Source organism: Fringilla coelebs (genome assembly GCF_963513975.1).
Source record: "Fringilla coelebs genome assembly, chromosome: 6".
Lineage (NCBI taxonomy): Eukaryota > Metazoa > Chordata > Aves > Passeriformes > Fringillidae > Fringilla > Fringilla coelebs.
Window position 1 is genome coordinate 52,642,296 of NC_140034.1, and position 11,654 is coordinate 52,653,949.

General features: G+C 56.6%; 1 protein-coding gene across 2 annotated transcripts; it reads right to left on the reverse strand.

Moving 5' to 3' along the window:
• Positions 1 to 972: 972 nt before the first annotated feature.
• Positions 973 to 11,323, reverse strand: FNBP4 (formin binding protein 4). Of its 2 annotated transcripts, none has more exons than XM_084208163.1 (16): positions 11,178 to 11,323; positions 10,939 to 11,019; positions 9,972 to 10,108; positions 9,622 to 9,829; positions 9,380 to 9,530; positions 9,185 to 9,302; positions 8,684 to 9,022; positions 8,394 to 8,595; positions 6,374 to 6,492; positions 4,189 to 4,293; positions 3,773 to 3,906; positions 2,635 to 2,816; positions 2,156 to 2,469; positions 1,519 to 2,049; positions 1,275 to 1,432; positions 973 to 1,168 (listed from the first exon to the last, which is right to left on the reverse strand). In XM_084208163.1, exons 1-16 carry the CDS (start codon positions 11,299 to 11,301, stop codon positions 1,078 to 1,080), a joined length of 2,994 nt encoding a protein of 997 aa, XP_084064289.1. In that variant the 5' UTR covers positions 11,302 to 11,323; the 3' UTR covers positions 973 to 1,077. The 2 variants fall into 2 exon arrangements, with proteins under 2 accessions (XP_084064289.1, XP_084064288.1); XM_084208162.1 differs by having other exon boundaries at positions 9,185 to 9,305.
• Positions 11,324 to 11,654: the final 331 nt, after the last annotated feature.

The following is an 11,654-nucleotide window of genomic DNA, read 5'->3' on the forward strand; positions in this document are numbered from 1 at the left end:
AGCCCCTGGAGACCGGAGCAGCAGAGGCAGCGTCAGGGCTGGGCTGGCACGGGGTTGCTGAGCTACAGGGAGGAATGGGGCGGTCCTGGAACGGAGCTGGGAAAGGAGCCAGAGGGATTTCACGGAGTCATTAACCTGGAAAAGACTTCCAGGATCATTGAGCCCAACCTGCGACCAATCCCCACCTCATCACCCAGACCGGAGCACTGAGGTGCTCATGTCATTCCTTGGACAGCTCCAGGGCTGGGGACTCCCAACACCTTTCTGAGCAGCCCCTTCTGATGCCTGACACCACTTTCTATGAAGAAATTCCTCCTCTCGTCCAACCTCAACTACCCCTGGCAGAGCTTGAGGCTGTTTTCTCTTGTCCTGAACCTTGTTCCCTGGCAGCAGAGCCTGACACAACCCCTGTCAGTGAATCATGGATAACCAGAGGGTTCCCTCAAGCCTCCTTTTCTCCAGGCTGAGCCCCCCCAGCTCCTCCTGGTGCTCCAGACCCTTCTTCTGCTCCATTCCCTTCTTTGGATAGCCTCTCTTGCCATGAGGGCTCCAGATTTGTCCCCAGGTAGAGTGGAGGCCACCTCCACTGCTGGAGGTGGCCCAGCAGTGTCAGAACAGGGGACAGGCCTGTGGCCATACCAATGTGGGGACAGCCCAGGTGCCATCAGCCTTTTGTCCACCTGGGCTCCTGTTCAGCTGCTCTCACCAGCACCCCCCAGGGCCTTTCCCAGATTTCCAGCCTCTTCCCCCAGCCTGGAGCATTCAACAGGGTTTGTGTGACCCAAGTGTAGGACCTGGCCCCTGGCCTTTACCCTCAGCCCTTCAATCCAGCCTGTCCAGTTTTCTCTGCAGAGCCTTCCTGCCTCCACAATCCACACGCCCACCCAAGTTGTAATCGTGGATTACAGGGGTCTGTTGTGCTCCCCATCCCCAACTACCATGTGCCCCTCAGCAGAATCAATGATATGGCACTTCCCAAATTGCTACAATTTATTGGACAATGGTCAAAGGAACTGTACATCTGTAAAAAAAAACAAAACAAAAAAACCCCAAGAGGTGGGCACGGCACTGCATGCCTCATGTGCTCGAGGCCGTTTTCCTCCGCTTCAGCCGTGACCGCCAATCCTCTGGCAGTGCCTCGAAGTTGGCATTCCTCTCGGCCATGCCACTGCAGGGATAAAGCAGAATGTCAGCACCCAGCTGGCCCTCTCATGGATCCCCCACCTTTACAAAGCACCAGGAAATGTCCTGGTGCCAGCCCCTGGGGTCTGTACCTCATCAGCTGCTGCTGCTTCCACTCCTCAATGCGCCGCTGGGCTGTGGTCTCCCGGTCCTCCTCACTGGAGCTGGAATTCTCCTCCTCATCCAGCTCCCGCTGGATACTTTGCCACTTCTTCACCAGCGATGGCATCTTTGTCTTGCCCTTCTTGCCCTTTGCCACAAAAATAATTGGTGATCACAGCTGAAAAGGGAGGAGGGAAGGAACAGTGTCGGTGTGAGACCACCCATCTGGCCTACCTTGTCCTTGCGCCCCTTCCTTGGCTTCTCCTTCTCCGGAGGCGGCGGTGCCTTGGGGGTGGGCGGTGGGGGTGTCTGTGGGGGCGGGGGGGGCGGCGGCTGCTCAGCTGCAGTGCCCGTGGCTGGCAGGGCTCCCCGTGCTGGCACCGGCTGCGTGGTGGCCGTGGTGGCCAGGCTGACGGGCACAGCGCACTCCGAGTATCCCATCACAGAAGGCGTGGCAGGTCCCGTCACACCCAGGTAGCTGGACTGCAGCCCCAGCGCCGTGGGCTGAGGGCCAGCGTGGCCTGGAGCCATGCGGAGGTTGGGGCGTCCCTGGATCTCGCTCTGGAGGCGCTGGCGTGGCCTTAGGGAGGCCAAGGGCACGGCTGATGGCTGGTACTTGCCCGTGGCCATCAGGGGCTGGCTGTAGATGACAGGGCAGCTGCCAATGGTGGCTGTGCGCTGCATCAGCCCTGGGCTCATCTCCACTGCTTTCCTCTTCTGTGGCTTGGCCGAGAGCAGTGGGGCTGGGCTCGGATCGGCGGTGGCCTGGAAGAGAGTGCTGAGGTGAGTGTTGAGCCAGGAGCACCATTACACACCCATTTCCCAGAGTCTCACACTCTGGAATCAGTGGAGTCCTGGCTCCAGTGCTCACCTGGCTGCTGCTGGCAGCAGGGCGCACCAGGGACTTCAGGGGAGCATCTTCCTCTGTTCCTGGGGCAGGCGGCTCCTCACCCCCCTCATCTTCCATCTCCACTTCCTGGATCTCCCCATCTTCTCCAGGAGGTGGGGGCGGTGGTGGAGGTGGCGGGGGCGAGTCTGGAGGGGGTGGAGGCGGCGGAGGCATTTCCAAAGGCAAGGGAGGTTGGAGGACTGGGACGGAGGACTGAAGCAGAGTCCAAAATGGAGTGAGCGGCATGAGAGACGTAGCAGGAACTTGGCCTGAGAAGGAGTCTTTACAAAGGGAGCCTGAAGAACAGACATTGACACAGGCTTGAATACAGGGCCTACAGTCTGTACCACCTGCTCTTGCCCACCGTCCCGCTTGGAGGCACCAGCACTGTGGACTGCCCTGTGCCCCCCCTGCCCCCCGCCCTGCTCTGGGCCAGGATAGCCCCTGCCATCGAGGCGTACCTGCGGGGCGCTCGGCGGGCCCCTCGGCGTGCTCTCCTTTGTCTTTGGGAGGTGGCTTGGGAGGACTGTCGGGTTTTCTGTCGGCGGTGCCTCGCTGTCCCTCCTCTTCTTCCTCCCCATCAGGGAACTCCCATTGCGACTCTCCCGAGCGCTCGTTAACATAGAAATAGCGTCTATGCTCCCTAGATCACAAGAAAGAGAAGGAGGCTTCAGCTTCCCTCCTCCGCCCCCGACACTCCGAGGTGGGCCTGCCCACGACAGCAGTGCGCTCTCGCAGGGGAGACCCTCGTGCAGCAGGGCTGCCGCTCTCCCACACGCAACAAACAACTTTGAGGACAGAGGCAGGAGAGGCCCGAGCCGACTCGCTCAAAGCTATTTGCTATCGCTGGCTGCGGGAACGTTGCCCTGAGACCCCCCCGCTCCAAGGGAGAGGAGGGCCGGAACGCTGGCAACGTCTCGCTAACATTGGGACTTTCAGCACGGCCGTGGCTGAAAGTCTCCCTCCGAGAAGAGGCACAGGGGAACAGCCCAATGGAGGGAAGCGGCTGCCCCCCTACCCCATGGTGCGCAGTTTTTTATGATACTCTTGGTGTCAAACACACAGTGAATGCTAGAGAGAGGGAGCGGATCTGGGAGCTGAAAAACAAAAGAGCAAAGATTTCAAACAAAGGAAAATTAATCAAGAAAGCCAAATAGACAAAGAAATGTTTGGGTCTGACCTGCTGGCAGGAGACAGAAATCTTGTTCTTCATTCCGTCGGTGAGTTGAAGTTTGTCCTTTGGAAGAGCTGTTGGTCAGAAGAGTTGATCCAGAGATCCTGCAAAGTTCACAGAGCTCTCGCATGCGCGACCCCCCAGGCCCGCCCTCCACAGCGCTGGACACTCGCGAGAGGCACAACCAGCTCTGTCCGTCAGGGAATCAGCTCCGTCGCAAAGCACTGGGCACTCCGTTTGGATCCTCCAGTTTGGTGGCTGGCCCAAACTCTGCGAGTGCCGGACGTTTCTCTGCCTGCCCAGCACTAACAGAAGCCGCTCTCAGTCTGCCAGAGGGACGGCGCCAGCGTCGTCGGGTGGTTGATGGTCACAAATCATGTCTGAGATGTCAGAGATGAAAGGTGAGAAAGGAGGAGAGCGCGTACCTGTCCCAGTGGCAGGACCAGCCTTTAGGGGTGGCGTTTATTTCGTATTGTTTAAGCTGTTCGGCTGCGTCTTGGAGTTTGCGTTTGAGGTAGTTTCCATTGAGAGCACCTTCTCGCCAGTCTGCAATGCGGGTCTAGAGGGCAAGAACCGGGGGAAGCCGGTGAGGTGGGCTGCCAGTGGCCCTGGGGGGGACGGGACTCGAGGATTGGGAGGCTCCCTTCAGGCACGGGACGCGGGGGGCCAGGAGGAGGACACCCCGCCTCTGCGCCAAGCCACGCTCTCCCCCCGCCGAGGAAGGGAGGGCACCGCGCGGCGAGGTGCCACGAGGCTCACGCAGCACCGGCGCTCGGACGGCGGATTGCATCCGATCCGCTCCGGAACACGAGGCCGGAGCAAGGGGCGAAGGCTCGGTTACCTCTGTCTGCAACAGCAACATGTGGAAGTTGGAGATAGATTGTCTGTTGATGCCCAGGAACTCCAATTTACTAGTCAGAGTATTTGCCAGCTCTCCAATCTGAAACTGCCAGGAAAAAGGGCAGAGTCAAGAGCTGCCCTCTGGGAGCAGCAACGGGCGGCTATGGCCCTGCGGCTCTCGGGAAACACCGCTAGGGACCACCCGCGGCCCCTCAGCCAGAAGGGACTGGGACGTGCCACCCTGGCCCTGTGTGCCTGTCACCCCCGCTGTTAAGTCCTGCTACATCTTGCACCCCAGGGACAGAGCAGCGTGGGTGGCTGAATGACAGCTCCTCCACAGACTGTCTTGACTCTGTGCGGAAGGACAGCATGGCTCCAGCAGCTCCGGTACTTTGGAGTTACAGAAGAACCACTGCCACAGCAGATACCTAAGAATGTTTCTCAAATAAATGGGCCAGGATGTCATTCCAGGTTCTGTAAATAATTGCTTTCCAGAGGAACTAGCTAGAAAGCACCAGAAAGGGACAACAACTCTGGATTTACTCCATAGCAGAGGCAGCAGCTATATCAAAACTCACATCAGCTCATGGCAACCACGGTTACTCAACCCCAGCATCCCATGGGAGTGAAATCTCCAGTCTGGGGACATGGGGAGCCCTGACTCCATCCCCCTGACTGAGGCACTGCATATAAGCAGCCACAAGCCAGAAGGGAATCCAGAACAGGAATGTCTGCAAGTGGCATCACCACTGCTTTAAGGAGGGCTTTAAAAATATCTACTTTTAACTTCACTACTTCGAAGAGGCTTTGGAATGTCCACCAAAGCCACCAAGGAAGCATCTGTCTCCAGAGGTGATGGGCCAGACAAGCAAGCCCTAGAGAAGACCAAGGCAGGCATATGAATCCCCATGTTAATGTGTCTCTGGAGAAGCCAGGGAACATCCCGGAGCAGAGGGTGACTTGGGAGCGGTGGCCCCGGCGCAGCTCCTGTAACCAGAGAGATCCCAACCCGATGAGCAAATCGTACTGGTTACCCAGGGAGCCGGCATTCCTCCAACAGCTCTAAGGGAATCCTGCACAGAAAAGCACCACACATGGTCTGTAACAGCGCCCACTGGGACCAGAAGGAGGAGGGGACTGCAGAGGGGACTAGCAAGTTGAGCCCTGCTGCTACAGGCTTTATTCTATTTATTTAAATAAATTAATTTAAAAATCAGGTCTCAAATGGATGCTGCACTGAGGAAGGCTCAGTTTTGGTCTGGGAATGTTACATCTCAAAACCCTTTGTTTTATGGGGGAGATAGGAGATTTTTCACAAGGACAAAAGGACCTTCCCTCTCACACCAGAAAAATTATTTAAGTGGTGAGAAATGAGGACAGGGATAGGCAAGTCTCACTGCAGGTTGCACCCCGGCTCTACTATGAGCTGGTGATTCCCCATCTGCCACAGGGAGGTGACAACATTTCAAACGTCACAGAATAATTCCAGAGCCAAATTTTATGCTGCAGGAGATCTCAGGATAAGAAGTGACATGGGGACTAAAGGACAAACGGGAAAGATCTCCCCTATTGCTCTGTCATACTGCCCTAGAGCCTGGAGCTCTGCTATAGATCAGGGAATTGATCCAGTGCAGCCAAAGGAGCAAACCAAGGCTCAGAGAAGAGCTATCAGCAGGATGCTGCAGAAATCCCCAGGGCTTCCCCAGCTCGTATCTAAGAGTAATGCCGGGCGAAGGGCAGAGCGGTACCGTCAGCCTCAAGAAACGGAGAGATTACGGACGAGGAGTCTTCAGCCTGGAAACGGGACGACTGAGCGGGCCAGAGACTGGAATATTGTTATTGGTGAAAACAAAGTCAAGATCAAACTGGTTGTCCTCTGCCACAACACCCAGGGCTCAGTCTTCGCCCCCCCACACCCTCCTTTCATCCAAGCTTTTGGTGCTGAATCCTACTGGAGACAGGATATTGTCCCAGCCCTGCACAGCCCTTCCTTCACAAGCTGTTCCCGCAGCCACACCGGAATCTGAGCTTTAAAAGCTTCAAGTGGCCCAAATCCAGAGCCCAGAGCTCCAGGGTCCCCAGAGAAGAGGTGGCTGGGGGACTCAGCATGTCCCTTGTTTCTGCTGGCAGCTGGAGCACCCATCACATCCCTCATCTCACAGACATGCACCTCTACCTCTCCATACCTTTAGATCCTGCTCTTCCTCTTCCATTTTTTGAGCCCCTTGTGATTTAGCTTTTTCCTGGGGCTCCTCAGATCCTGCCTCTTTGTCTGAGCTCGGATCAGTTGCTTCTGTGCTCGGGGCTGCAGGAGAAGGAAGGACAGGTCAGTTCTTGTCCCACCACCACCCTGGCAGTGCCAGCAGCTGGTTGGACACTGTGCCTGGAACCAAAGCCAATGTGGGCAACTGTGGGGAAAGAGCTAGGACCCACCAGAGCCAGTGACAAGAGCCTGAAATTTAAAAGGAGAGATGGTCACTGCTCTGTGTTTTGGTGGTGAGGATCCTTCCAGAAGAGTAACACGGGAAGGGGAGCATTGGAGCAGGTACAGTGCAAAGCAGCAATGCGGCAAGGCCGGGAAAACTGGGCATCAGGGAAGCAGGAAGAGACTAACTCCCAAAATCTGTCACTAACAGGTACTAGGTATTAAATAAGTTAATTATGAAAGACTGAAGAGGCTCCCAAAAGCTGCCAATACCAGAAGGTTAACCAGATTACCAATTCACTGTCAAAGCAATCAATTCCAAAGAAGGAAGTTTGTGACAAAGTCCCACAGGCCTCTGTGGAGAAACCCCAATTTTCAGCATGTCCTGGTGCTGGAAGGCAGGACACTTTCCTAAATCACACTCCAGCAGCAGGGTGCTCAATCTAAACTGGTTATTTTGGAGTAACAGCTCATTGTTCCCTAGGTTAAGGTGGAATCTGGTGGTGCTGGGAAGAGCTGGCTTCAGGGTTATTTGGAAAGCCCTCGGGCAAAGTCATTCATTTTCCTATGCAAAAATGATGTAACTGATTTAATGCCAGAGCTGTCACCCAACTCATGCCCCTGCATGAAGCAGAGGTGCCTTAGGGCCACAAGAACCCTGGGATGGCGCAGGCACCAAATCCCACTCCAGCAGGACACAGCCTGCTGTAGGCACTTTTGTACCAGTTTTTCCTTGGAAAAGCAGTTTCATTCACCTTTCTGTGCTGCAGGCACACAAATGTTGTGCTGGGAAGGGACTGGCACATCTAGAGAAAAGGAGACTCACGGGGGACCTTCTTGCTCCCCACAATGCCCTGAGAGTGGAGTCAGGCTCTACTCCCAGCAAACAAGACACAGGACAAGAAGAAACAGCCTTAAGTTGTGCCAAGAGAGGTTTAAGTAGGATATTGAGGGAAATTTCTTAATGGAAAGAGCTGTCTAGCCCTTGCACAGGCTGCCCAGGGATGTGGTAGAGTCCCCACCCCTGCAGGGATTAAAAACCCATGCGGATGTGGCACTTTGGGACCTGGGTTAGTGGTAGCCTTGATAGTGCTGGGGGAACAGCAGGACTCCATGACCTCAGAGGGCATTTCCAACCTGAACAACTCCATGATTCTACAATCTGGGAGTCCCAGAGCTGCTGGACACACAGTGGTCCTTAAAATGCTATAGCTGGTGCATTTTGGGAAGCACAGCTCTGGGGGATCTAACTGGAACATGAGGGGTAGTTGTGTATGACTGATATATCCACACACACCCTGAGCTGAACCAGTCCCACAGAAACAGGGGCTGCCTTGCCACATGGGCAATAGTTACCTTCCCTACACACTGAGTGTGGGGTCTTGGAGTGGCTCCAGGGACACTGCAGCTGTCTGGAATTCAGTACCAGGCAGCTCAAAAACTGAACTTTAGAAGTGGAGGGTGACAGTACCCAGTGTGACACAGGCTGGATTTGTGGTGTTGGGAGGAACAGGAAGACAATGGGATGCGATGCACCTGTTATCTGTGTCCTGTCTCCCAAGGACCACTGAATATGGCACTCTTCTTATGTGGGTAATTAGGATAGGAAGACCGTGGCAAAGGAGCAGCTTATCCCAGTGAGGCTGGGGTGTGACAGAGCTGCTCCTCAGCCTATCCCCACCTGGCACACGTACCTCACAGCCCTTCCCGGCACTGCTCTGTGGGTCTTCAGGGAATGGAAACCCCCTGCTCCTCCCTCCAAAGGAAGCCTTTCTAATTACCTGCTTCTCCTGCTTCTGGGCTCTCCCGGCCCGTTTTGCTGGGGCCTCGGCTGGCGGACTCAGGGCTGGCAGCTCCCACAAACAGTTTCCATTTGCCTCGCTTGGAGGCCAGCCTGCGGGACGCATCCTGAGAGGCCGACTGGCTCCCATCGGAGAGCGGGCTGGAGCTGCCCTCACCCTCCTCCAAGGCGCGGAGCTCCGCCTGCCGAGACACAACACCCCGGTTTATTGCCAGCAATACCACGGCTGCGACGTGTGGTTCTGTTTCCAGGACAAACATCTCCCACTACCTTTTTCCTCTCTAGCACCATCTCCAGCTCAAGTGTGTCCTGCTCCTCCTCCTCCTCCGCGCTCTCCCCTGACTGCACCACACTGCACAGATCCTCCTGCCCTGTGTCTTCCAGGGGGTCCCTGCTGGGCTCTGGCTCTTCTGGGACAGCTGGCGTCTCTTCTACTTTCGCCTCCTCTTCCAGAGGCGGCTCAACCTCCTCTTTGCAGATCACTTTCCTCCTCCAGCGCTCCTCTTCCTCCTTCACCACGTCGGGCACGAGTGGGGCTAGGAGGGCCGCAGCCACTCCCTTCCTCTCTTCCTCACTGTTGGAGAGAGCCTGCACTCCTTCATTCACTTCCTGTGGGATGAGCTCCATGTGAGCTTTCTGGCAGTTGCCGGAGAAACAGCTCATACTACCAAGCCCCTCCTAGGGCTGTGGATGGAGCAGAGCATCCCAGCTGCTTCCAAGGACACCCAAGGAGGTGCCTGCAAGCCCCATGTCAGCCAGAACCACACTGACCTTCTTCACCTCTCGCTTGCTGAGGCTCGTCCCACGGCCAGTGCTGCCTGCGGTGCCCTTCTCCTGAGGGAATGGCTCTGTGGCTGCCATAAAGCTGCCGTTGGTGCCTGCCACGGTGCTGCTGAGGAAGAGAAGAGGGAATGAAGGGCAGGATTGGAACATCCCACAGGGACACATCCTGGAGGTCTTGCCCACCTGTGCTGATAATGCTGCAGGCCCTGGACCTGCGTTGCCAAGTACTGTGGCAGCTCCCAGGTCACCTCGTTGCTCTGGGTGTTCCAATAGTAGTAGCAGCCGGTGTTCTCATCCCACACTTCCTGCCAGTCACCCATCTCCAGCTCTCCCACTGCCAGGGGAACAAGGACAGCCTGTTACTCCCCTCTCCCCAGTGAGACCCATTTGCCAGCACCCCCTCTGGAGAGAGGAACGGCGCTCACCTCCAGCGAGCGAGCACTGGGTGTCATACTGCCACTCCGGGGCCGGTGCCGAGCCCGTGCCATTGGCTGTGCCCGACGATGGGCCTGAGCCCGACTCCTTTGGCTCCGGGCGGGGAGGCATGGGGGGTGGCACGGAGGAGGAGGAAGAGGAAGAGGAGGCAGCAGTGGGCTCAGCAGGCTGTGCTGGGGCCGTGATAGCATCGATCTCCTGTAAAAACAGCATCCCACCATGAGCTTCAAATCCCAAGCAAAATCAAAGCTCTGACTGATGAGGACAATGCCTTGGACTACGAAAATCCCCTCATCCCACCACCCTTCCCTCCCTTTGTCCTAGCCAGACTGGCACTCACAGCCAGGAAGTTCGCCAGGGTGCTGTCAATGTCAGCAGAATTGCTGCCGTTGGCATCCGTGGAACGGGCCGGCTTCTCCGGGGTCTCACCCTCCTCATCATCGCTGTCAGCATAGGCACCCAGCAGGCACAAACCTCCTGCAGAAGGGAGAGTGAACACCCATGGGAACCCTCCTGCTGCTACAGGGCCCTGGATCCCACCCCCCCCCTTCATCCAGGTGCCACTGTGAGAACAGCCCCTGTACAAGTGCCACGGACAGGCTGGGGGGAATCAGTACAAGAACCAGTAATAAAATGCATTTAAGAATGAGTAGTCACCTCTAGGGAAATAACAGCATGATTAAAATAATCAACATGGAAACAACTCCAGCCCCAAAGGTAATTATTTAGGAAAGGGTTAACTCTCTTTCCTTAAAACTAGTAGTTAAACGTGTTTAATTACCCTTTGTTAAATGTACGGGGTTTTGGAGAGGAAAACAAACACAGTCCCATAAAACCCCCATATTTAGCACAAACCCCACCACACTTCGAACCAGAAAACCCACACTCAGCACCTCCAGAAACTATTTGGAACTTCACAGGCCAGCACTTTTAGGACCAAAACCCCATACATATCACCAAAAAAAAAAAAAAATCACACCAAGGACTAAACTCCTACATTTAGGACCCCCAAGACTCCACATTTAGCATCAAAACCGCCTAAACTTAGGACAAAACACCACTTTTAGGACCAACCGCCCCCCATTCTGGACTTTAAAAAAAAATCACTTTTTGGACCCAAGAAAACTATATCTGGGAATCAATCACCGCCAAAATTAAGACAAAAAGCCCCATTTATAGCCACAACACCAACAGTTTTTTATCATTTTTGTGCATCAGGGGCGCAAGCACCCCTAAATCCTGAAATTCTCCCCTTAGTTTTTCAGGAGGGATGCAATCCCGCGTCTCATCCCACAGCGCTCCCTTACCTGTGGCCTTGACCGCGGCGGGAGCGGGAGGCGGCGGATTCGGCGGGTTGCGGGGCGGCTCCGCCACCGTCTCGGGCTCATCTGCGGAGCAGAAGCGTCAATCACGGGGGACTCAGGCCGGGGGGATGGCGGGGAGAGCGGATCGGGACCACCCGGTCCCGCCAGGCCGCGCTAGGCCGCACTAGGCCGCACCCCGCCAACAAAGCGCCCCCCGCTTCCACCCGCCTTCTTCGCCTTACCCGGTTCGGAGCCCGAGTCGCCCCCCTCTCCGGCGGGTCCTGCCGCCTCGTCGCGGCGCGGCGCGGGCGGGGAGAGCTGCAGGATAGGCCGGCGCCCGGGCGCGGCCCGCGCCTTCTTCCCCATGGCGGCGGCGGCGGCTGCGCCTCAGGGCTGTGGCCGCGCGCGCCGCGCTCAGGGGGCGGGATGTTGACGTCACCAAAGGGAGGCGGAGCCTGCGCGAGACGCGCCCCCAGGAGCGGGACTGCGGGCGCGCGCTCCCTACGGATGGGGACGAGCGAGAGGTTATGGCTCCGTCCGGACCTGCGGCCTGCCCTACAGCATGGGCCTGCCCCTTGTTCCTAGAGCCCCATCCTATCCCAGATCCTCGTCCTGCCCTCCAGGGCTGTGGTTGCGTGCTATCCTACAGCACAACCCTATAGTTCTTCCTGGGGGCTACAGCCCCTCATTATCCCGTACCCCCTTCCCTTGAGCTATGT